Genomic DNA, 26,801 nt, shown 5'->3' with positions numbered 1-26,801 from the left:
ATCTTTTAACAGGAATCTTCTGCATGCAATGCAAGAACGTTATCGCTGAGGCATGGCAACTCTTCTAGGTGACAATTCAAACATGGAAACGCCTGTGTAGATTTATAAAGAAATCGGTCCCACTGAACATAACGGGACTTACTTCCAAGCAAAAAATGCACAAGACTGGACTGCATAATACTAAGCTACAGCTACTAGTGTAGCATTAAGCTACTATGCTGCTTAATGCTACACTAGCTATAGATTATTTACTACTGCCACTGTTATTACAGAAAGATCAATATGCATTGTGCTTTATGGAATAGGTCTCTGCCTTGAGAAGCTTACAGTATAAAATTTGAGTCAAGAAAGGTTCAACAAAGGAAGGGAGACAATGTGAATGTAGGCAGGGATAAATGAGGAAAGAATATCATTTCCACAGGAGATAAGACTACGATGTTGAGACCAAACTTCCATAGAAAAATATTGAATTTGAAGGAAGTGGGAGAGGTGGCACCATGCAGATGTCCTGGGAGGCAGTTCCAGGAATAAGAGACAGCAAAGAGAAGAGAATGGGGTTGTTGAAGGACAGGCTGGCCCTTTAACTTAACACGCAATCTCTCACTGGGCCTCTTCAGTCCCATTAGCTTTCTCCTCTCTGGCTGTCACCATTTGGAAATGGCACAGAAGGTGGTGACAGTTGAACTGACACCCACCGCCACTGGCCAGATCTAAGCCAAGTGGTCCAAATGGTACTGGCTGCAACACGGGGGGCTGCTTGGCTCATTTTGCACATGAGCCATTTTAATTTTCCAGTTGGTTCCTGGGTCATTTGAGGGAGCAGCAGACCTTCACGCAGGGGAAGGCCGTGGAGCTGGATATTTACTTTTGGATATTTGTTTAATGCTTCCGTACAGACCTTTCCAAATTTGCTGTCAGTGGCTAAGCAATGCCTTTCATACTAGTTTCATTTGTGCCAATATATATTTTTTTTCCTAAAGAAAGGGGTCTTAAACTTGTGTGTGAATGTTTTCCTTCATGTTCTGCAATATACTTCAGTACTTTGTGGTCTGAACACCAAGCAGATGTGATTTAAGAGTGGAAAATAAGGAACACCCTTCTCTGGGTTTTTCCAAGCAGCAGAAATACAAAATTGGCTCCCGTGTATTGTTTTTAAAAAGCCAGATCTCTTCTTTGGTTTGGTGCTAATCCTCAAAGCAGAGGAAGGGGGTTCTGGAATTCATTTTGGCATCAGAATTATATCAAGATTCTTCTGGTGAAGAACTTTGGCATAACAAGCCTACTTAAGGCAACTACTACCTCTGCTATTTGAGCCTTGCAAACTGGAGCTGAACGCCCATTCCTATGCCAGATGTATACTGCTCACTTATTTCTAACCAACATGCAGATCTGTTAAGGATATATTGGGTATACCAGGATTGCAGGGCAGTTGTCATATATTATTGCTTAATCCAACTTTTGGAAGATACAGTATACAATCACAAGCCACTTAGCAACTCAACCACATGTAACAAAATACGTCAGACAGTTCAAACCTGAAAATGATTGCCATAAGCACGGTCATACATTCTGTACCTCATGAAATCGTAGACTTGCAAGGAGAAATCACAGAGCTGCTAGTCAACCAATCTAGTCCTACTGCTCAGAGGCAAGATCATGCCTCAGCCAATCAGTTTATGCTGCCCTGAACATACAGTATGCCACAAGTTCAGAAAGGTCAGAGCTGAAAAAGCACCTCCAGACCAAACATGACTCAAGGCTATAGGAAAGGGAATTTTTTTCCTTGAAGGGCTATGAGCAGCTTCACACAAACTGATGTTGTCACATTCTCTCTGCATGGCCATTATGGAAATAATCTCTGTTAAACTAAGATCACATGTACACAAAATTGCAGTCATTCCAACATAGGATATAGAATTTCTTGGAGCTCCCAAATAATTACCATCCTCATTATTAATAATGCATCTGATGCTGCACCAGGAATCACGGCACGTCTTGCACACCTGTCTTTGTGTTCTTTACACTGATGTCATGGGTAGACAGAAGCCCAAGGAGTGATGATGTGAAGATGGTCCCGGTTAGCTTCTCTTCCCGCCACTGGAGTGAGTGATTCTGAATCTACACACAGGCTGTGGGAGATGAAGTAGCGCTCCCCTCCAGTTCTTTACTCTTGATTACAGCTTCACCCACAACAGTTTTAGTGAAAAGAAAAACGTGGCATAAAGATATGCACAACTACATGCAACATGTAGTTTGACTATCAGAGAGAGATCCATTCAAGATTCAGGATCAAAGCCTATCACACTTCTATCCTGCCCTTCCTCCAAGAAGCTCAGGGCTGGAGCTGGTTCTCTCCCCCCTCTCCCTATTTTATCTTCACAACAGTCTTATGAAGTAGATTAGGCTAAAAGAGAGAGAGAACAAGAGACTGGCCCAAGATCACCCTGTGAACTTCTTGGTAACAGGAGATTTCAGCCTGGTTTCCTTACTCTGCATCCAACCCACTAACTGCACCACCGCCATCAAAAGCTCAGTTCTCTGACTACTTTTGGCTTCTCTTGGTCTTTTGGTAGAGAGAAAATTTTGTCAAATGTGACCAGGGGCAGACTGGAATGAGAAAACGGCTCTGCACCCAGCTCACCCTGGCCCCACCCCACCAAAGGGAAGGAGAGGCAGCCTGCTTGCCCATCAAGCCACCTTTTTCCAAGCCCTGCACATGCCTTGGGCTGGGCTGGGCTGGGCACCACCTCCTCTGCACTGGCCCTTCTCAACACTGGCCTGGCCTGGGCCTGGTCTGGGGGACACACTGGCCCACCAGGAGTAGTCTTGGTGGCTATAATGGCCAATCACCCCCCGGATTTGGCTCTGTTTTTAGCTCATTTTTTTTGCCTTGTTGATTGTTATATTGCTTTATGTGTTTACAACTTGTTGCTTTATCATTAGTCTCCAATCTATGAAAGCAAGGTAGGATAGAAATGTTTTAAATAAATAAATAAAACCAATCCACCCTGATAAATAAAACCAATCCACCAATCCCTATTCAAGACCAAACTACACATACTGCAGACCTGGTTCACAACAATTTAGTTCTTTCGGTGGCTGATCAAAACCCCTTTCTTTTCAAGATCAGTTTTATCTACTTGACTCTCAAAGAAGTATACACACAACAACTCGGTAGCGATGTAATTAATGCCTTCAACCACTTTCCCTCCCTTCAGAGGTACTTCGGAACATTTCTGAACAAACACTTATTGGACTGAAAAACACTAGTTGGAAGCTCAAGCCAGACTCTGCTGCCTCTGTTACTGAAAGTATTAATGGTGCACCATTATCTAGCTGATCAGATTTTAAAGGTCAGCTCTCGGCATTTCAAGCTGCATGTTAAACACACAAATTCTGTTAAAAATTGATTTTCTGGATCAAATCTTTTGAGGAGTGGAAATACAACCTTTGGGATTTTTCTTAAAGAGACTTCAGATAATTATTAATCATTAAACATTCATTTTTGAATTGGAGTCTTCCTCTGTTATAAAATAGGTTACTTTACAAATAATTAACAACTAACAATTTGTAGTTAGGCTTCTTTTTTTAAAAAAAGAAAAAGTAATTTTTGTGGTATTCTTTACTTCACAAGCAATCCAGGCAGCTCCCTGGGTTCTACAATTTGCAGGAGGCATCCAGGCAGAAGGAGGGGAAGGACAGGGATGCCATTTGCCTGCTATTAGTAGGCAAAATCCCATTGGAGCAGCAGGAGGAAATGAGGAAAGTCAGCATCATTCAATGCAGCATTTGATGTCACTGCTGGGTGGAGACTCAGAAGTGACATTAACACATCAAATGATGCTCTAGGAATCCTCTCAAACTCTACGGTCTTTATCGTATTTCCAGGGGCACCCAGGGTGACTAGGGCATGTAGAATGTAGCTCCTCTAGTTCCCTTCAAAAGCCCTTGTCTTATTAGATAGCTTAAAAATTCACAGCATAGGTTTCCAGAAAACATTTAAAGAGACAACAAGAAAGCAGAGATATGGAAGCTTCTGTCCTGACAATGTCTGACAACTGGTGCACAACATCACTGATAGTGGAATTACTTATTACCTGAAATATTACAGTTCTTTCCCTAAATGCTTCCTCACTATACTCTCCCCCTTAAAATAAAAATCCCAATGGCTACAACTCTTTTTTAAAAAGTCAGTAAAAGAGGATCATGAAATTTTATTTCCTTGCAATTTTGCTGCAAAAGTAACCTTTAAAAGTAGACAGATGAAAACTGCTCTTATCTAGATGAGCTCAACACCAACAACATGCCAAATAACTTTTTATTTGGTCAATAGATTCTTGACATTTGTCTTCAGCCTCTACCCACATAAAGCCTTCTGTGTGAACTTCTAGGTATGGTCCATAATACCAAGATCAGCTCACTTTCCAACTGCAGAGGCTGTTCTGTAGCAGCACAATTTTTAACAGTAGTAATTACACACACACACACACTTTTCAAAATACCTGATTCTGGGTATTGGTCCACTCAACTCTGGGGCAGAGGAAGGGAGGAAAAACTTATCTAGAATATAGTTGTCACTATCCAGAACACATTATTTTGGGACTGCCATGGAGCCAACAAAAGTTAGTAACAATAACTGCAACAGCTGGGTCACCAAGAAACTGGAGTGAGGGAAGACTTTAGTCATCACCGATCCCTCATTTTACCGACCTCGGAAGGATGGAAGGCTGAGTTAACCTTGAGCTGGCTACCTGAACCCGGCTTTCGCCAGGATAGAACTCAGGTCGTGAGCAGAGCTTGGGCTGCAATACTGCAGCTTACCACTCTGCGCCACGGGGCTCTGTACACATGCATAATTGTACGAACCCAGGTGATTATAGATCTGAACTCAGATTACAGCATTATAGATATCTGAAGCTGGAGTAACAGGCATTTTACACTGCAACAGCTATTCACAATGGCTCATGGCATGTTCATAGCACAAGTTTATAATAATAATAATATGTTTATTGCTTTTCCAGCCGAAGCCATAAGCCATACAAACACCAACAAAATATGAACTGTACACTTGAACATACCCAATTCACACAGACCTAACTCGTCATTATCACTTTAAACTATCTAAACTCCTGAAGATTTTGTTTCTTTATCACCGTGGCTAAAAAGGAAGCCACTATAGCAGAGGTTTGATTGTCAGGAAAGTTATCAGACAATAACACTGAGATTGCCCAAGGAAGGAAGGGAAGCTTTTCTTTTAACATAATAGGGCAAAAAACTATTATATGATCCAAGGTCTCTAACTTTCCTTGTCCACAGTCACAAACTCGTTCAGAATAAGGGAGTCCAGAGAAATGACCAGAAAGCACTTTAGAGGGGAAGGAGTTAAGTCTAGCCAATGTGAAGGCACAAGTTTATGATATATGATCCACAGCTGAAGGAAAACAAGTCCATTTCAAAAACAGCTTATTTTCTAATAGTGTGATAAGGTAACTTTCCTCCCAGATTTGCCTCCTCCCCATCATTTGTAGGGTTGCCAATCCCCAGGTGGGACCTGGGGATTTTCTGGAATTACAGCATGTCCACACTAAAGCAACAGGTTCCCCTAGAGAAAACAGCTGTTTTGGGTGGGTAGACTCTATGGCATTACACTCTGCTGAAGTTCTTCCTCTCTCCAAACCCACCCTCCCCAGGACATACCCCAAATCTCTAGGAATGTATGTGTGTATGCACACACACACACACACACACACACAATACTTATACACATGTGCACATGCATGCGCATGCACATACACAGAGACATGCACGTTAGGGCCTTTTCATGAAAAGAAAAAAAGATCACAGGCAATGCAGGCATTATGTTAGCAGTGATCCCGATACAGTTGGGGGTGGTGGTAAGGAACAGAGATTTATTGGACAGGAGACCCAAGAATAATTTCCCTGGAACCTGAGCCTAGTTCAAGCTTCAGGTGGTAGCCATGATGATCTGCAGTAGAACAGCAGGATTGGAGTCCAGTGGCACCTTAGAGACCAACAAGAGTTTCAGGGTGCAATCTTTTGAGAGTCAGAGCTCCCTTCTTCAGACATGTGAAAATCTTGTTGGTCTCTAAGGTGCCACTGGACTCCAATCCTGCAGTACAAGCTTGTAATACACCCCCCACCCCCAGATACAAAGTCATGATTCATTACAGAAAATGTTCACTTTTGTTTTTGAAATGACAGGCAATGTATGATAATAAGAGTGGAGTTTGGGTCATGACTCAGTGTATGACCCACCCCACAACCTTGTTCGGCTCCCGACTGCAGAATCAACAGTGTGGCTGGGTTAAGGAATTGTTGGTTTGCCACTTTCAGTATACATTTTGTTTTGTTGCTAAAGTGTGGAAATATGCCCTTTGCTAAGGAAGAGAAAGGGTTCAAAGATTATAACTTAAGGGCTCATCTTTAGTTCAGCACTTTTAAGTCATGTTGCCTTTAATTGGTCAGTTAAGCATATACTGAATTCTTTTGGAGGAGGGGGAGAAGAAAAAAATGAAATAGAGTATTGTGAGAAATGTTAGCTCATCTTAGCTCACCAACAAACTTAGCTCACCAACAAACAAACCTTATGTAACCCTTGTATTAGAACCATAGGTCACAGGGAAGAGCGATCCAGATTGGAACAGTGACTACCATTCATCATCGGACTTTCTGTTCATTTCACTTGAACATTTCATTTTCACTTCATTTCACTAGCAGTGATACAACAACATTCTTCAACACTCAGCCCAAGCAGGTGGTCAGCAGAGAAGTGTGCAACCATTAGGATGTGCACTTCCCCCATTTTTTAGCTCATTCTTTAAAATTTTATTCATTCGTTATATACATTATTCATCTGTTAGATTTCATTGTTACATTCATTTTGTTAAATTCATTTTTCTTCCTTCCTTTCCCCTCTGTCGGAGGTGTAGAATACATCTTCCATGTCAGATATATTATCTCCTGTTTGATTTCTGTGAACTCTAAAACCCCTTCTGCATGGGCCAATTTCGCTGGTTCAGTTCTCATACTGGTTTTTGGTGATTATCTGCACCCAATTTGCTGCCATGAGTAGTCACTCTAGCCACTATGCGGCTTTTCCATGGCTTTCCTGAGATCGCTGATAACCCGACTTTTTAAAAAAATCTGTTTTGCAGTTGGCTGTTTCCCCATGCATACTATTTATTCCATTTTTGGTGTTCCACTCTCCTCTCCTGCCTCCTGCCAGCCCACTGCATTGTGATTGGCTACTCTCACCTAACTAGCCACTCCCTCTCCCCTCCTTTCCATTCTTCCTCCTCCCCTCTTTCCTCTTTTTAAAAAAAATTTAAGCTCAGCGCAGGATCAATGAATCACTGGTTTGGAAGCACGCAGGCAGAAGTTTCCTTTTTATTCTTTTTGCTTTGGCACGTGTGGGAACATTGTATAGGGAGCTAAATATCTGGGTATCAGAAATAAAGATTTTCATATTGATTTTTAGATTCTCTTTTTATCCCGTGGTGGAGAAACAGATGCTTGAGGGCAACAGAGAAGAAGGCAGGAATGAAGCTTTGCCAGAGATGCATCACTGCTCCAATGAGATGATCACTTCAAAATAAAATTCCTTAAAAAAATATTATTTCTATTTGTTTCTGAGAAAGAACATTTCAATGTTTGCATGAGTGATTCAAGTGCATGAGTAAATTTCACCCCACCCACTTCCTCTATTGTTTCCCGCAGTCATGATCCCGACTAATTTTGGCATTGTGAGAACTAAAAAAACAATGGGGCCATGCTGACCAGACATGAGAGGTGCAAACAGCCACATATAAACTGATTTCTTGCCTTTTGGCTTGACTTCAGGGATAGTTGGGAGTTATGACCCTGGTGCAGAAGGGGTTCTTACTAGACAGCCAGGTATTAGAATAACAAAGAGATCAAATTTTAACTAATATTATCTCAAGTTAATTTTATAATTTGCTGTCAATAAAAAAGCATTAATCAAGACAGTTCTTTTATTTAGCTATTTGATTAATTAATGCCCAAATGTATAAACCCAGGAAAACAAACTGAGGACCAGTCCTATAGCAGTTCCCCAGAGACAGGCAACCATTTTTGGCCTAAGTGCCAAATAACTAGACCATCAACATGTGAATATGCTGGTGTGCCAGCAAACAAAAGTGATGAGGGAGGTACTTGGACAGAAAAAGTGGGAGCAAATTGAGGGCCAGTTTGCTACCAGCACTTCAAGGGTTTGTCTTGGATCCAGAAGAAGTTGATGGTAGGTTCCTCATGACTGCCAGGGCAAATGTCAGGATACTTGAGGTGCAGTGCCTGAGGAGGCTGGAGTTTGTGGACAATGTGATGTCACTTCTGGGTGACATTCTAGGAATTCCCCCTAATCTCTATGGTAATGACCACAGAAACTAGAGGGAATTCCTTGATCATTATTATGGAGGGCATTTTCCCCACACCTCAATTTCTCCAGGATGACTGGGCCTGGGGGTGGGGAATTCCTTGCTGGTTCAGGCAATTGGAAAGCCTAGATGACAGGCATAAGCCACGCCCATCATCTTTTCCGAGCCACCCACCCAGCACTGCTGCCAATGCCTTAGGGACTTTCCTCAATAGCTTGCGCAGAGGATAACTCCAGTATGCTGAGCAAAATGGTCTGATGGGCCAAGGCTTGGCCCATGTGGCACAGGTTGCCTATTTCTACTCCATGTCTTCAAACAAAAAGCAATCCTAAAATATTAACCCACTATAGCTCTATATTACCCTATTCTCTATATTACCCTATAGCTCTCTATTTCCTTGTTCTTTCCCTTCTAAATCCCATGTTCCTAGTATCATTTTATGGTTAGCCTGAGAGGTGACAGAACAATATAACATGTCTTTTTCTGACAGTTGTGATACAGTAACAAGCTTAATTCTGGCCTTATTATATAATATATCACTCCTAAATTTAAAAAAAAACTGCAGCTAATCATAAAATAAGTCCCACTTAAGTATGCAAATAAGCCTAAATTATGCAGCATGTCCTCCTACCACTAGGTGGCTGCATATTTTCCTTTGGGGGGGCAGGGGGGAGAACAAGTCACTTATGAAAGATATCAGAAGCCCGTAGGGGCCTGTAATTCTGATACTACTGCCTTTCATATAACATCCAAACATGCTAGCTCGCAGAAAGAAGGAATCCCATATTCCTCTGCAATAAAATTTTGCCACTTGAGTTGCAGTAAGATGCTATTTCCCTGCCAGATGAGGAAAGACGTCTGGATTCCCCACAACCACTGAACAACTGTGCATTCACAGCACAATAATAATAATAATAAAACATCATCTAGAAAACCCCTTAGAGTAAAATCAATTAATTCCTCTCCTGTTGGACTCCTGCTGCTCTAACAGGCAGTAATTAGACATACTGCTATAATTTTGCAGTATGATTCTGGAAGCAGGATGAAATAACTAGGGGCTGACATTGTATATTAGGCTGTTTCTATTAACTCTCTTTCTGTCACTTTATGCTTGATGAGCTTTTATGCATGAGCAATCAATGCCTTCAAATATACTGATTAAGATTATGAGCTGCTGGAGTTTACTATTTGTACAGATTTATCAGCCTCCAGAAATAGGCACAGAGCTAGGCTTCTGCCTTAAAAAAACACACACACACACATTGCAGATTTATTACTTATCGCATTCTAGATGGGAATATATGGGCTATGCGTACATGCGCACACACAATTACCCCAACTAGAATTATAGAACTGCTGTTCGAAGTGCATGGATGGACTAAATATCGCAGTAATGACAATGATAATAATTACGTAATCATTAACAGTTCATTATAGTTACTGCAATGCATGGGAGAGCATTTCCATGGCCTGAAGAACAGGTAACATTAGTATACAAACGGTACCAAGTACACAATCTATTTGCCACTGGTATTGTCCCACTTAAGATTTTAATTTGTGTTAGAAAGAATACTCATGATCAGAGCTTGTTTTTCTTCAGTGGTACTCTGTATCTCACATGAAGTTATAACTTCCCTAAATTGGTCCATCAAAGAGAAAGAAGAACTTATAAACACTGTAGATGTTATTCCCCAATGCTATTCCCCAAATTTTTACAAAAATACAGAATATGGTTTGTTGGTAGAATCTTGAAATCTTTGGAGATCATGCCAAAAAAAGGTATTCAGTTTGTGTTAATGTATGCCAAGATTCGTCCTTTGCCAAAATGAGAGAAATTTTAAAATATGCTGTTTTATAATTAATAGAATGACATATTCAGTGGTCTGATATTAGGGTTGCCCTTGTCCTGGTGGAGTCTGGAGATCTTTTGGGATTACAACTGATTTCCAGATGACAGGAATCAATTCCCCTAGAGAAAGCAGCTGGTTTGAAGGCTGGACTCTATGGCATTAAATTCCACTGAGGTCCCTCCCTTTCCTAAACCCCACTTTCCCCAAGCTCCACCCCCAAATATCCAGGGATTCCCCAACCTCAAGTTGGCAGCCCTACCCGATGCTTAGCATAACAAAGCAGAAAGGAAATTATGACTGTGGCTGTAAAATTACAGATATTAAGACATCTTTTAACCCTCACAGAAAAACAACTAGGTTGTTATATGTACTAGAAACTTGTACCTTTCTGTAACTAGATATAGCTGATCAGGTATTCACCCTTCCATGATCAGACTGGTGCATCCTGGACAGAGAAACTAACATGAGATACTAAGAACTATGAGAACAGCTGGGAAATTGTGGAATATGTCCGGACAGAGGCAAAGGCAAGTCTAGTATCTGAAGGGATATTAAAGTGATACGAATGTTTCTTTTTTGTAAAGATGAAAAAGTAAGTAACTATTAAACTGACATAGATCACAACAGAACCAAGCTACTGTCAGACTATCTAGTATGGCCAACTACAACTCTAAAGAAAGAGAGAATTTAAAATACAGAGAGAAAGAGAGGACAAACCTGAAAAAGAAACTACAGGAAGCTTTGCAGGTCCACGAAGAGAACAGCTTAAACTATGGTTGCTAGGCCATGGTTGCTAGGGCTGGTTGCTAACCAGGTGATGATGACATCACTTCTGTGGAAAACCTGGAAGTGATGGTGGGTATCTCTAGGAGTCTCTGGAAACTATAGTAAAACCAAAGTATTTCTGGCAATTCCTAGAGCTACCCGCCATCTATTCTGGGTTTCCTCTGAAAGTGACAGTTTCACCAGATTTTTTCAAAAAATATTTTCCCCTGTTATTGCTTGGAGCAGCAGCAGGCAACAGAAGCTCAGGGCAGGGGAATCTCTTTGCCCCCAACAGCTGGTAAAGTTAATTGTATCTGTATTGACCTAGCAATTTAGGATAAGAACAAGATATATTGTAATTGTAGGTGTGTGAGACACCACGGACTTCCTAAGAAAAGTACAATCAGTTGACAAACTACCAGGTAATGCTATTTTGGCCACCATGGATGTTGAGTCTCTATACACCAACATCCCCTACAAGGAAGGTCTACAACCCATCAGGAACTCTTTCACTGACAACACCACAGCTGACCTTGCTATCAAGCTCTTCCTCTTTGTCCTCACCCACAACTACTTCAGATTTGGTGAAAGATTTATTCCTTCAAATCAAATTAGGTTTGGTGAAGATTTATTCCTTCAAATCAACGGCACAGCCATGGGCACTCACGTGGCACTGCAATATGCCAGCTTTTTCATGGCTGACTTGGAACAGTGCTTTCTCAGCTCCTACCCACTAACATGCCTCCTGTACCTGAGATTTATTTATGACATTTTTCCTCATCTGGGCACATGGGAAAGAAGCATTGTTCATACGGGAAATTCTAGTTGCAAATGATAGTTACTGCAGAACAAATAATAACGTAATAACATTCAATTTATATACCACCCTTCAGGACAACTTAATGCCCGCTCAGAGTGGTTTACAAAATATGTCATTATTATCCCCACAACAAAACACCCTGTGAGGTGGGTGGGGCTGAGAGAGCTCCTAGAAGCTGTGACTCACCCAAGGTCACCCAGCTGGCTTCAAGTGGCAGAGTGGAGAATCAAACCCAGCTCTCCAGATTAGTGTCCCGCGCTCTTAACCACTACACCAAACTGGCTCTCACAAAAATACAATATCCAGTGATTTGTAGATACATTTCAGTGAATATATCAGCAGCTCACTGCAGGTGTTTACAGGGACTTACGGAATCCCTTTGTGACAGTAGTGGCTCTCCGCAGCCTTGCATTCGCATCATTTTCCCATCCATTAATTACACTGCCAAATGTGTGAACAGCTTCCATTGAAAGACTATTAGCTTTCTTCACTTGCAAACCATCACTTAATATTATAGTCAGTGAGTAACTACTCGTAAGCTTGTGTTAACCAGCATCAGCGCCTGCAGTCTGCCAGAAGATCTTACTATGGAAATTGGGGACTGAAATGTTATTCTGGCAAACAAACAGTGATTCATAAGATCACAGACACATTGGACACTGAGCTCATGATCTCTTTCAGCATAAGAATTGCCTACTGAGTGGGCCTAGTACAGCCAACAAGTCACAGTAGGACAGAAAATATCCATCTCTAGAGAAAAATTATGCAGGCTTGTCTGGAATATTATATATTGATGCTTCTCAGTCACTGGGTGATGGACAACTGTCCTCGGGGTGAGGAGGGGCAACAGCTATGTAATTTTCAGCTGTCCAACTGCTTTCTTTTAACCACGTAACAGGATGCAGTTAAATGTACATAAATCTCTAGGCATCAATCCTGAAGCAAGAAAGCATCAAAGGTCTTAAGGTTTGACCTATAACTCTTGGATCTATTTATCAATTCTGTCTGATGGCTAGATGACCCTTCTAACAAACAGGAAGCTTCCTAACAATGTATCTCCTCAATTAGTGAAAAGCCTATTTTGAAAGAAGCTTGTGAGCTATCAGAAGTTGAATCATAATAAACTGGGTATGGGAAAAAATGAAAGTCTGGACAATCGAGATGAGTAGTCGCAGTGCACAATTTAGGTGGGCTCTGCAGTCCATCTTTGCAGATACATTGATCACAGGCTGTGCACATGAAACTAACTTTTGGGCAAGCTACTGGTGCAGGCAAGTCTTTTATACTGCTTTCACCCTATCCTAAAGATAAACTTCCAGATCTCAGGCCCTTAAAAAGTAGCACACAGCAAATAAGAATCAACCTAACATTAAGGAGTTTACAAGTGGTTATCAGCCATGATGGTCTCATTGGATGTATCATCTACATATATCATAACCATACAGAGTTGCCAGTCCTTGGCTGGCAATTTCCAGAAAGCTTTGATGGGCAGGGCTAGGCATCGTGCGACACCATACAATACCATGACAACACTGCAACACTTTAGCAATAATTCAAATCTCTATGGTTTTAACATGGAGATATGGGGGGGTATCTAGAATGTTTCGATGATATGTGACATCACTACAGGTTATGTGACCGAAGTGACATCACAGCATGATTGCAATGGTAACACTCCCCCCCCCTATTTTTCTCCCCACTGCTGGAAGCCATATAATGTACCAACATAAATATGGTTGCTGTGTCTGTAGTGCCATCTTTATTGCCTAATTATTTTCACTTGTGGCTTAGGGAAGGGCATTCAACAGCAACATTGCATACTTGGTGGGTGGTAGTGAATTAATGACTACTTTTTTTTGTAAGTGATGCATCACACAATTGTCTGCATAATCCACTAAAGACTCATATCACTCTCAGATGATCTTATATTGAGAATGACTGACACCCACAGTCAATCTGGCTGTCCCTAATGGATCTGGGGTGTGGAAATTTCTGCTTGTGTGAACTTGCAGGGGCAACAAGGTATGGGAGTGGAGGATTCCAGGAATGATTTGGCTGCAATACTATAGAGAATTTCCACTGATTACCTTCTATCATTGCAGACCTACATCTTGCCCCCTATGCTATTCCCGAAAGTCCTGAGCTCTGAGAACAGTATTTCAGAAGGCTTAATGTGCTCCCATCCTACAAAGTCCATGGATGGCTGAATCTTCATGATCCATGTATTACTATCAAAAGCTCACAGTTGAAACTTCTCGCAGCCTTGCACATCAGTTTGACATTGCAAAAAATCAGTGGTGACCAACTGCTGGCACTGAGAAGCTGTAAGCACTAAAGGCTAGGCCCTGGGTGTATACTGACAGATAAGTGGCCATGAACTGAACACTCCTAGAGAGAATCACAATAAAAATATCTACATGCTTAAAAATGGACAGTTTAAATTGCTATGCAAAGGAAGCCGCCTTAGTATTTGATTAGGATTTTGCCTGCATCAGAGAACAGGATCAAGACCCTTCAGAGAGAAGAGTTATAATTTTCTCTCCTGTTACCCTGCCAAATCTTGTCACTAATTGCTTATGATTTGGTACTGTGTTCAACTCCAATGAAGGGATCAGTGACACCCACAGATGTGCTCAAGCCTCAAATATGTTGTTGGCAAATTTTGAACCTTGGTTGACTTAAGCTTTGCGGGCTGGTTGGTAATTAACTTATTTTTAGACCAGTGTGTCCATTCAGGGCCATACAAATTACAAGACACAGCAGTGTGTTGCTTTTCTAAGAATACACTTTGCAAATACAAGTCTGCCCAGTTAGAAAAAAAACCTTGAGGTCTGAAAATACAAGTAACAATAAACAAGGAGAAGCTGGGTCTCTTTCATCCAGTCATCCCCGATTTCTCTGTACCTTTTCTCTGGCTTGCTGGAAGTGGGATGATAGGGAGTATTTCCACAGGCATGCCACCACAATTTTTTTTAAAAAAAATGCTAGATAAGTGTTCCCATATATAGTGTCTAAACAAGTAACCCCAAACTCTAAATAGGTCTGTAAGGATTTATGACACAGCAACAGATGGGCTAAGGATTCTTTCCCACTGGGATTTTTTCCAGCATGAAAAGCAGGAAGCCCCTGTGTGGTGAGCATCCATATGACATTGTGCTAACACTGAACGCAATTCATGGTATTCCCAGAGCTTTCCCCTTTAAAATCAATATCAACCTATTTGAATCCACCCCAAAGACAAATCTGCAGATTTGTCCGTGTGAACAACTCCCTCCATCACTCCTACAGGCAAGTTTCAGGTAGGCAGCCTTGTTGGTCTGCAGTAGAATAGTAGGATTTGGGTCCAGTGGCACCTTAGAGACCAACAAGGTTTTCAGCGTGCAAGTGTTCAAAAGTCAAAGCTCCGTTCTTCAGATGCAAGCATGTGTGGAGAAACCTGAGCCATTATATCCCAGTCAGGAGGCCGGAGGGGTGAGGCAAAGAAGGGAGTCAGGATATAAAGACGAAATGCAGCTCGATTCGTTCAGAAATTAGCACCCGTAGTGAGATAAGAATCCTATGTATCTATTTAGCCCCAGAGGGTTCCATTGTTCTGAACATGTTTAAGATTAGGGGGCTGTCTGTGGGCAACTAAAGTTTAACCTCTCGATGCTTCTGAGAGAAAAGGATCATTGTCTAACATAGGTTGCAAGTTGAACTACAAGTTGAACTGGTTGCAAGTTAAACTGGCTTGAGGTGAGAGTTGTATGTGATTACCAGTGGTGTTCTGTTGTTGTTTTTTTTTGGGGGGGGTTCTATCTTGTAGCAAGTTGGTATCATTCTGGCTCAGTTTGTTTCCTTACTACCATCAGGTGGGTACTGTAATTCCTAAAATGCCTGTTGTCTGTTGCAGGTGAGAATCTCTGTCAGAGGAATTGGAACAGATGTAATGTACAGCTTGGCTGTAGATGATGGATTGTTTGGTATGTTTAGGCTGGTGACTGGAACTGTGTAGATACATTTGCCTATCAGTAGGTTTCCTGTATAAGGTGGTTCTTACACTTCCAACATGTATTATTACAGTGGTGTCTTGAAAATGTACTTCCTGTGGATTGATTCATGGTCAGGTTGATGGTGGGGTAGAAGTTGCTAAAGGCCTGGTGATATTTCTCCAGTGCAGAGGGGCAGTTCAATTATATAGTGGATCCTACCCAGAGGCAAGAGTGCATCTTCTGCCCACAAAACAAAGACCATGGGTTGTTCCCATGGTGGGACAAAGGATTGAGAAATTGTTTCCAGGGCAAGACAAAGAGCTGGTGAACTGTCTCCGAAGTGGGACAATGAACTGGCAAACCATTTCTGGCATGAGTCAATGAACTAGGAGGGTTTGATTAGGTTTTCTTGGGCGGAACCAAAGTTAACAATAATGATTGATGAACCGCAAAGTGGATGGGTGAGTCTATCAGCTTTCTGAATCACCTAAGAATAGGAAAGTGGTTAAGGGGAGATCGATAGGGCATGTTGTGGTGATTAATTCAGGAACTCTGGGAAGGCCCCATTGTATCAAGATCCTTAGTGTGTCTCTGGGGTGTGGGAGGGGTGAGCTGGCCTAACCTGTCATTCCCCATTTCCTGGCTTCCATATTTCTGCCTGCTTGGCCAGTAGTTTTAGTGCTCGAAACACAGTTAGAGAAGGGGCTTATGGCATAACCATAATCATAAGCCATCTAATATTGTAGGGGCAACTCTTGACTGCTAACAAAGGGGAAGAGAAGGTGACAGGAAAGGGGAGTTCAAGGGCGTGGAGGAGGGCAAAAATGCTGTTGTCAATATGTAGAAAATTCCTTGTCAAGGAGGATACCTTTTTATAGAGTTTTCAATAGAGGAGCTTTCAAACGAGCATCTACACCCAGACTCCCACCTACAGCAGCACGGGCCAGGAAATCTTGATCAGTCCCCAAACAATTGGTTGTTCATGCAACATACAAGTGGTTATTTCTTATGAATATCTGGTTACTTATATAGTGTTTTGACATCTCCATTCCCACCCACACATCCTGTACAGACAGCACTTGCTGTTGTCCTGATGTCAAAGGCATTGGTTTGATGAAGCTGAATTTTGGATTGTTGTGATAGCTCTCTTATATTTTATGGTATTTTAACTTTGTATCTTGTATTTATTGTTGTGAGTCACCCTGAGCTCAACTGCAGGGAGGGCAGGATACAAATATGATAAAACAAACAAACAAACAAACATTAAAAGGTAAAACTATCCGTGGGGATGCTGCAGGAGCACAGCTGTACCCTGATTTGTCCCACTGCAAATGCCTCTTTCCTCTGCCCCGTTCTTCCATCACCTTGTCCCGATACAACAGTACGGGCAGAAGTAGGAGCAAGGAGTGAGATCAGCTTCTCTGTTTCCAGCCCAGGTGCCACAGCAGGAGACACAATTTAGGGGAATGGGATAGAAGGCATGTCTGAGTGGTTCTAACTAAGAAAAAAAAAGAGGCTCCGGCCTCTGGCTCTGAGCGTATTCCTCAGCCAAGCACTGCCTGTCACTGAATGACAAAGCGGCAGCAAAAGGGCCTTCTATAATTTTTATCAGGCTTTCTTTGGAATGTGTGGATCAGGCCGCATGATTGAAAGCAACAAGGGGAGCATTCAAGATGACAACCCGCCATCACCTCACTTCACCTCTCCTCTCCACCCAGTGTCTCTCTTGCTATTTTCACTCCTTTGAAATGAACTGTGAAAGTCAACAGTGCAGCCTCTACCAAGACACTGCTATGCCATGCCCTTTGTACATATACAAATGCCAAAAAAGCAACTGAGTGTCAAGCACAGAGTCTCTCTCCTCCCTGCTGCCCCATCCTTTCGCCTTTCCTTTAATGTGTTACGGACAGAAGATGCCAGTGTACTGATGGAAATTCTTTATGTGTGAAAAACGTCATCTGCTTAGTTCAACAGTGGCTGTGAGAAATTCTGGACTTAATTCAAACATTGACTTTACTTGGCTCCCTCAAAGAGACAGACACTGAAGGAATTCTAATGCCGAATGCTTGGTCAAGACTTACCTCAAAAGGATAAGAGGGAAACTGTATTGAAGGAAACCGTTCTGTTCACTAGGGTTACAAAGACACTGGAATTACGGCCTCTTTTAAGAATTTTGTATGTCTTTATCTTACTTCATGACCTTTGGCAATGGGAACACAAAAGTAGCAACAATGTACTGAATGTTTCTCAGCAAACCCCAGAGGTGATAAGTCAAAGAGGTTAGAGTTTTCTTTTCTTTACCAGTAATTCCCTAAAACCAGAGCTTCTTTTCTGGGAAAAGAGGTGGTGGAACTCAGTGGGTTGCCATCGGAGAAAATGGTCACATGGCTGGTGGCCCTACCCCCTGATCTCTGGACAGAGGGGAGTTTAGATTGTCCTCCGCGCCGCTTGGTGGCTCGGAGGGCAATCTAAACTCCCCTTTGTCTAGAGATCTGGGGGCGGGGCCACCAGCCATGTGACCATTTTCAAGAGGTTCCAGAACTCCGTTCCACCACGTTCCTGCTGAAAAAAAGCCCTGCCTAAAACTGTTTCAAAGCTTTATTATTTCTCCTTTCAGTAGGCTTAATTTCTTCCTGTTGAAAGTTTTATGCACACTTTCCACTCCATATTACCCAATTTGCTCAGATTAAAATGCTGGTATTCAGGAATGTCGCTCTAACGTTCTCAAGTGAAGTGACCTCTCATTTAGCAAGTTCATACTCGTAACAGGTTGCATTCGAAAGTCACATTGAACACCCCAAGGTTTGACATGCCACATAACATAATGCATATATGTGAACTAGTCCTGTGTACATTTCTTTTTCATCAGTGGGAACCCATTTTGCAAGACTCTCAGTGATTCTTGCCATAATCAAATAGCATTTGAAACATTTAGTGCCTTATTAAATCTAATGAGTGAGATTTATTATGAGTCACTTCCCTTAATAGCTGACAGAGTTTCACAAAACGTTATTCATCAAGGTGTAAATATATAATAGGCAGCTGTTAAACCTTAATAAATATGCTTAATAGTTGGCTAGTATTTTTCCCCTCAACGGCTGCACTTCCTCTCCACTGCTGAAAGGAAATGCTGCTCCTGAGGTATGCCAAATAAGGATAAACTGCAGGAAACATATCTACAGAACAGGGTCTTAAAATGATAATTCTTCAAACAAGCAAGGGGAGGCTGAAGTTCAAGAACAAGCTAAGGTAAAACTGGTCAAGGAAATCTGTTGTCTTCTAAGTGCCTTTCCACCTCACTCAGAGGGGATAACTTACATACTAACAGCAGTAATCTGAATAGTTGAGCATTACATTACCTGTATTCCACTATCATATACTGACCTGGATAGCCCAGGCAAGCCTGATCTCATCAGATCTCAGAAGCTAAGCAGGGTTAGTAATTGGATGGGAGACGTCCAACAAAGACCAGGGTTGCAGAGGCCAGGCCATCGCAAACCAGCTCTGTTAGTCTCTTGCCATGAAAACCCCACTAGGGGCTGCCATAAGTCAGCTATGACTTGACCGCTCTCTCGAACACCATTCCATTATCATACAAGAACGTTATTGAGGATTAGCATCTCTTCCAATACTTGCCAACAATTCAAGCAAATCTTGGAAGTGGTAAGCTTAGCACAGATCAGGTAGCACTTGTCACACACTAGCTATTGACTAAACAAGACAAGCAAAACACAGCAAACAGTTTGGGATTATCAAACATGGCCAATAATTCTAGTAAGATAAGTGAGTTCTATTCATTACTCTGAAAAATAACCAGCTACACCTTCAGTCCTCTTCTATCTCCTTTCCTGGTCAGCCCTTTCTCCCATTAAATCAGGGAAATTATTCTTGATGCAAAAGTAGCACGAATTATGGGTAATACACCTACCAATATTCTTTGGTCCATACATTTAATGTGCAAACTCATTCAGGTGTTCAGCCCTGATGGGACAGACAACTCCAGTTTCAACTGTTACAGGCAAAGACGTGCACAGAGCATGTCAGTCACAGCTTTCCTGTAACATCTTGTTCCCTTTAAATGAAACAGAAAAAATATACAGAAATCCAGGGGCCTGTCTGTTCTGTAAATAACATTTGAACAAGTTTGCCAATAATTCAGTTAGGGCCAACTGCAACATTTAGCCTAACAAGTAGCTTTCACACAATGTTCTTAAATGTAAAAACCCAGATATTCTTCATTGTGCATGTGTTTGGTATCTTCTCTATTTCCCTATTCAGTAAAGATAGAAAGAACATAAGAAGACCATTCCTTCTGGATCAGACCAGACCTAGTCTTGGAAAACCTACAAGCAGAACACAGAGGCTAAAAACACCTCCTGTTGTTGCTCCCCAGCGACTACATTCAAGGTATACTCCCTCTGAACATGGAAGTTTCATTCAGTCATTCAGTCATAATAGCCATTGATGGACCTGTCCTCCATGAATTTGTCTAACCTTCTTTTAAACCAGTCTAAGCCAGCAGCTATCATGTCATCTTGTGGCAATGAATTCCATAAATATGTACTGTGTGAAATACTTCTCTGAATCTACTGTCCATGAAATTCAGTAGGTGCCCCTCCTCCAATAATAATACACTAGAGCTCACAGCAAAGCCAATAACCTTTGCAAGATGAGTGTACAGTTTGTTTTAAGAACAGACTACAGGATGAGGGGGGGCAGAAAAAATAATTGAGATGTGTGCGGGGGATGTTTCTAGACAGAGAATAAAAGTATCACTGCATCACTGGGACACTCACCTGGGTTGGATTGTACAGCTCTTGCAATGGGCTTCTCGACCCCTTCCGGCAACAGATGTCCATTCCAAATGGATTCCTACGTATTACTGATGAGGAAAAATGGAAAATCAGTGAACATTATCACCATTTCAATTAAGCTAAAAGCATAACTAAGGCAATGTAAAAGGTATTTCGGAAAACGATACTGGGTTTCTTAAACCTTTACTTTATATCTTACAAGAAATATTTAACCAGAAGGGTGGATTTGAAGTTTTGGGGTTGCAGCCAACTAAAATGTAGTATTTTCCTGCTTCAATTTCTTTTCAATATGCTGCCTGTACCACAAGCTACATACAACACACACACATGCATGCATGCACAAGTGATGGTGGACGGGATCCAAACTGAATGACAGATCAACAGCTGAACTGCTACTTTAATGTATGCACTTTTAATAGTTTTTAAAATAACTTTTAAATAAGTTTACAATCTCAAGTTAGCTAAATTTTCCAAATCATTGGCCGTTTTTACATGGCCACATGCCCAGAAGATCACACGAAACTCACAGCATAAAAGCGTCTTCCTAGCACGATTTCCAGCACAATCCCATTTAATGGCGTTTTTTCTGATGTCATCGGGTCATTAAAGGGGATCGTGCTGGGAGATCATGCTAGGAAGATGCTTCATGCCACGAGTTTGCGCGATCTCTCGGGGCGCATGTGAGAACGGCCATTATCATTTCCATTTTACAGGAGGTTCAAGAATCTGAGATGTGATGCAAGGTCATGTGATAAGTAGGAATCACAAACAAAGTGGCACCCTTCTAAGTCCACTGATGTCAATTAAAGAAAGATGTGGCTCTGTTTAGGATTGCACTGCAAGTCTCCAAATTCACAGTCAATCTTAATATTTTAATGCATTATTTCTGGTATATGGCATTGATCAGACCTCATGAATATTTTCAAACTATGTGTAATAGGAAGGAAAGCCAGCTACCTGCTGGCTCTGGGAGCTCTCCTGCTCCCTGCTACATCTCCCTGCCACCTCTCAGGTGGGTGGCAGGAGGAAAATGGCAGGCTAAATGGGGGGGGATGCAATCAGAATTTCTGGCTTATGCCAGAAGTGGTATCATCACATCAGGTGATGCTCTAGTGAATGCCCTTTGATTCAACAAGCTGCATTCGCTACATCCAGGTAATAGTCAGTTGTTGTTTTCATATAAAGGACACTGGATGAACTAGGCCAAAAAGACAAGCAGAAATAAAACCAGTGCTCTGCAATTTAATAGCACCAGTCTAAATTTGCATTCAACCTTCCAGATAGTTTCTTTATATAAATGGTTCCCAATTAAGCTCTAAAGCGCCTCAGTTTCTGCAGTTATTTTACAACACAAGAGCACAGCTTTTCATTACACAGTAATAAATTTAGTACATCATTCTGAAATTATTCAGCATTCTCAAATTCTGTGAATTTCATTGGTTGAACCAATGTTCTATGAGGGTTGGGACAAGCTACTGGTATACACTGTATATAGTTTGGCCCAGCTTTTTGTAGTTGTACAGGGCTACAAACTAAAGCAGACCAGTATGAGGATGTGTATGCTTGTTGTAAGAGAAGATCTTAACCATTCACCTGCCATTTCCACTAGTTCACCCTCCCTCCCCACACATATGTGGGGCATGCAACTCAAGAGAGAATGGTCACTGTAAGCAGAACAGTTGGCTCAGTTTTCAAATAGGTTTCCTGTGGAAATGGAATTACTACTAAACTAAATGAAAAAGACTTTAGTTAAAATACTGTTTTCCAGTGTTAAAGAGTTTTGTAGTATGTTGTCTTATATATTTATGTATCCAAACACTGCATGTTATACTAGCTTTCTTTACTGCCCTTAAGCAACAAATTAACATGTATTACTTCAACAAATTGGGGTCATATTTAATGGTTAGCATATTAAAATCTGACAGTTGTATGAAAACTACAAAAAAAAACCCTCTGGAGACTTAAGATAGAAAACCATTTTTGCTTTTCAAAAAAACTATTTCCCCCTCTTATTCTAAAACTAAAACATTAAAAAGGTAATTATCTACAGAAGGAACATGCTGCTTTTCCCTCAGAGCAGAGAAAGACACCACAGCTTGGTGGTATCTTGAATGGTTTCAGCAAACAAGTACATTAAATGTTTTTACTTTCCTTCAGAATTAAATGATCAGATATTACCGTGGGCAGCAATTTTAATTAACTTCTGAGGCTTTTTACTTAAACAGCTAACTAGAGCAATTGGTTCGTTCTTGAGTGTTTAAACACCTGTAGGAGACTGATCATTAATTTTTAGCAGGCACACACTTACTTTGAATGAAAATGTTTCCCTAAAGAAAAGGTCAACTTCCAGGCAGATAATAACTCCAAGCTTAACTTGTTCACACATGCATTTTTTCTGCATGCGATCCCTCTATGGAAGAAATCACACCTGAAGAAATCCCACTGTGAAGCAAGCTACACACAGAGACAGCCTATAAGCAGCAGAACTAAGAATTTAAAAAGAAAGTGTCTAATAAACAAGAATATCCGTATAGTAAAAACGAGAAATAATAAAAATCCGAAGTAGACCCTTAGCAACATCAAAAGAAAGAATGTACTAAATTAGAGACAGAAGACATCTAAGATTCAGTCAGGACCAAATGAGAATAGGTACTGAGAGATGAGGGTGGGGGGAGCGTGAAGGCTAACTGCCTGTTACTCATAGTGTAATCCATTGAAAGAACAGCAAAAAAGACCAGCAACAAGTCAAATGTATTTAAAATTGCAACTAATGTTAAAGCCTCAGAGAAAGGAGGAAGATGTTTAAAAATTCAGACTGCTCACAAAGACATTCAAGAGGGTTCAAAAATCTTCCTGAAAAGCCAAGGTCTGTTCTATGCACGTAAAGAATAGTGACAGAGATTTGCAGATTTCCCTGGGAAGGAATTTCCACATAAAAGGTGCCACCACAGAGAAGAACCTATCACACATCCCAACTTTCCACTTCTGAGATGGTGAAGGGAACCACAGAAGGGTTTAAATATCAGTCTAAGAAGGTGGGTAAATACCTATAATAGAAGATCCTTGAGATAAACTAGGCTCAGGCTGCTAGGGCTTTAACGGTCAAGAGCACTTTGAATTGGGTCCAGAAACTAATAGGTAGCCATCGCAGCCAGGGGCAGTCTTAGTGATTCTAGGGCCCCAGGCATAGCTTGAAGGAGGAAAGGAGAGAGAGAAAGCCAGCCCCCGCAACCCGCTTGTTCAGCCGAGTGAGGTGTAGCCAAGTGTATGCCTCTTCCCTTCCCACATAGCGCATGGCTTACACAGTAAAGAGTTTGGCTGAGCAGGCCATCTTCCTCCTCGTGAAGTGAGGTGCTTGCATGGTGAGAGTCCTAGCTGGGCACGTCCTTCCTATGCAGCAAAGGGCTTGGGCAGGCATTTTGTTCCTCTGGGACTCAGGCCCAAGGCCAAGACTACCCCGAATGCAGTTAAAATAAGATCAGAGAACTATGCTGTGTTGTTGTAGTGTCCATGCAAAGCACCTAACTAGGGGCCTGGAGTTCTGCCAGAATTACAATAGATCTCAGGAGAAAATAGCAACTTTGGAGGGCAAACTCTGTTGCATCACAACCTCGATGAAGTCCCTCATAGCCTCAAATCAGCCCAATGTGAAGTGTGCATGTACTGTCAGGGCAGCACGATGACATCACGAGTGACGTCATCGCACTGCCCTGGGAGCATGCCGAGGAGGCCTGTTCCCCCATCAGCAAGGTGAGTGGTGGCGGGGGGCAGAGTGTAGGAGTGGGGGATCCTTCACCCCCACCAGGGGACCTGGGGTCCCTACTCCCAAATCTCCAGGAATTTCCCAAGACAGAGTTGGAAACCTTACACCTAACAGTAATTTGCTCATCTAAGCTCATTCACTTCAATGGAAGGAAGAAATATAAGGAAGAAATTCTTCTTAGGCCTGCACTGCTAGACTAGTTTTACTCTTTGGTCAAGCATTCCTTTACTAGGTGCTATGGTAACTTTAATTAGATCTAGCCTTAGCTGAGAAAGACATTCCTGTCCTCCACCAAGATCGCAACTATTTATTATACTCTGGTCCTATTTCCATGATCAGTGGTCAAGTGCCTGCCTGCTAATATACCTATTACTTGTTCATTATAAAAGAGCTGAAGATAATATAGGAAAAGTTTTTTATAATTAAAACAGTCACCCCAATTCTATTTGCTTAGATACCAAGAAACTTGTTCCTTAGCAACAGCAACGTTTTTATGTAGAACATTCTGGCCTGACTTGCTTCTAAGTGTACTACAGTACAATATAATTTAAATTTTATTGGGATTTTTACAAGTGTTATTCTCTTCAGTCATGGAAGAGTTAATCTGTTTGTGTTTAGTTAGAGACAACTAGTTAGCATAAGGCCAGATATATGTCGAGTTGTTCTTTCCGCCAGGGTAAAGGGGAGTTGCATGCTTAATGAACAGATCTAGGATTGATTATTGGCTGACCAGGTTTATTGGGGGGCAATTGACATTCTTTCCTTTACTCAGGACGCCATTGCTCTCCAGTGAGTTAGACCGTTATCTCCAAGATGTAAGGATGTAGGAACTAAGTTAGCTCTTCTTTATTTTACCTCCAATGTACCCTTTATTATTTTTCCCTATATGTAGTAAACATTTATTTTAGAAGCTGAACACACATGAGTCTGTGATTCTTTATCTGCTGTGCAAATTCTCTACTCTGCAACTAAATTTATCCAACAAATTTGCTTATCGTTCTGACAATGATTTTAAAGATGACATTGTTACAGTAGTATGGTAACTTCCAAGGCAATTTATGGCCCTATTTGTCTATTTTAAGATACATTTATCAGAGTTTGTGTAAGATGAGTTTATTAGTGGTGTCATGGGGATGTTCCAACTTTAATCGGGAAGACTGCTATTATAGACTTACAGCTTTGGTTCCAATTATGCTTCTTTCTATAAGACCTTCCATAGGGTCACCAGGTCCCTATACTGTCCTGGACAAGGGCAGGATATGCCCCATCGCCAGCAGGAAAACAGCAACCCTAACTCAAAGGTTAATCTTTATGCAAGGAGCAGTACTAGCATTGCTGGGTCCCCATACCCTTCCAGCAGGAGTTGGATGGTACTCAACAGCACGGGGCTCTTCACAAGCGTGCTCCTGGCACCAATGCCATGATAACGCAATGACATCCGGAAGTGATGTCATCATGTTTTGAGCAAGAATGCTCTTGCAATTTGTTTGCGGCCAAAATCCGCTCTCACAAAGTGCATGAGCACTCCCAGGCAAAGCATGATGATGTCACTTCAGGAAGTGATGTTGTCATGTGCTGGAAGCGTGCCCACTGAGTGTTTGCCTGTTAGTGGCGGGCGATCACTGGGAGACTTGCAACCCCCTGCTGACCACCAGTGATTGGTGGGCAGTGGGTAAACCATTGGGAGATTGTCCACCACTGGAGGCACCTGGAAACCCTAAGTTGCACCAACCAGTCAAAGACTGTACAAGAAATATTCCTATGATATGAAAGCCAACCATAGGTCCTCTCATTTTGCCTTTCCCAGCACATTCTTCCACTGCATCCACCACCATGCCCTTTCACCCACAGCCTACTGACCCATGATAAGGGGAGAAAGGGCAATACTGAAAGGATGAAGAGACTTAACCCTCCAGTTCCTGACACGCAAAGTAAGTCTTGCTCAAGAATAATTGACAAGCAGGAGCCTACAGAAATAAAGTTTAGAAGAGCAATCACAAAAGGATATTGAATGGCAACTCTCCAGAAGGATAACTAAATATATGCAATGAGTTTGACAAAAATATTTGGCAAATACCACAAAAAAAGACAGAGCTGTAGTTTTCACCGGCACAAGCATAGAAACAATAGTTTGGTGGGTGCATTCCCAGGTCTCCTCTATTGTTTCCACTGAAGCTACAGCACAGAAAATATTCACATTTCCCCAAATTCTCCATAAATAGCAGCCCCACCATTAATACCCCTGCTCAAGGCTGAGGGGAGGTGTCAAGATGCTGGAGCAACAATACTAGTGCTTAGCTGTTCCAGCAAGGTGGAGGGTGAACAGAGGTCTTAGGTACTTCCACAAGGAGCTGGAGATGCAAGCGCTCCTCCTCCAGGAGCTTGAATTGGTCTTGAATTGTGT

The 26,801-nt window shown here is 41.7% G+C and overlaps 1 protein-coding gene across 1 annotated transcript in view; it reads right to left on the bottom strand.

Annotated features, from left to right (window-relative positions):
- Positions 1–26,801, bottom strand: part of CHST11 (carbohydrate sulfotransferase 11) — a 270,991-nt gene that overhangs the window by 120,301 nt on the left and 123,889 nt on the right. The window contains exon 2 of the mRNA XM_054988738.1: positions 20,617–20,702. Coding sequence (XP_054844713.1) covers positions 20,617–20,702 — 86 coding nt within the window. The remainder of the gene's footprint in view (positions 1–20,616; positions 20,703–26,801) is intronic.

Source organism: Eublepharis macularius, chromosome 9, assembly GCF_028583425.1.
Source record: "Eublepharis macularius isolate TG4126 chromosome 9, MPM_Emac_v1.0, whole genome shotgun sequence".
Taxonomy (NCBI): Eukaryota; Metazoa; Chordata; class Lepidosauria; order Squamata; family Eublepharidae; genus Eublepharis; species Eublepharis macularius.
This window is presented reverse-complemented; position numbering and strand designations above follow the sequence as displayed.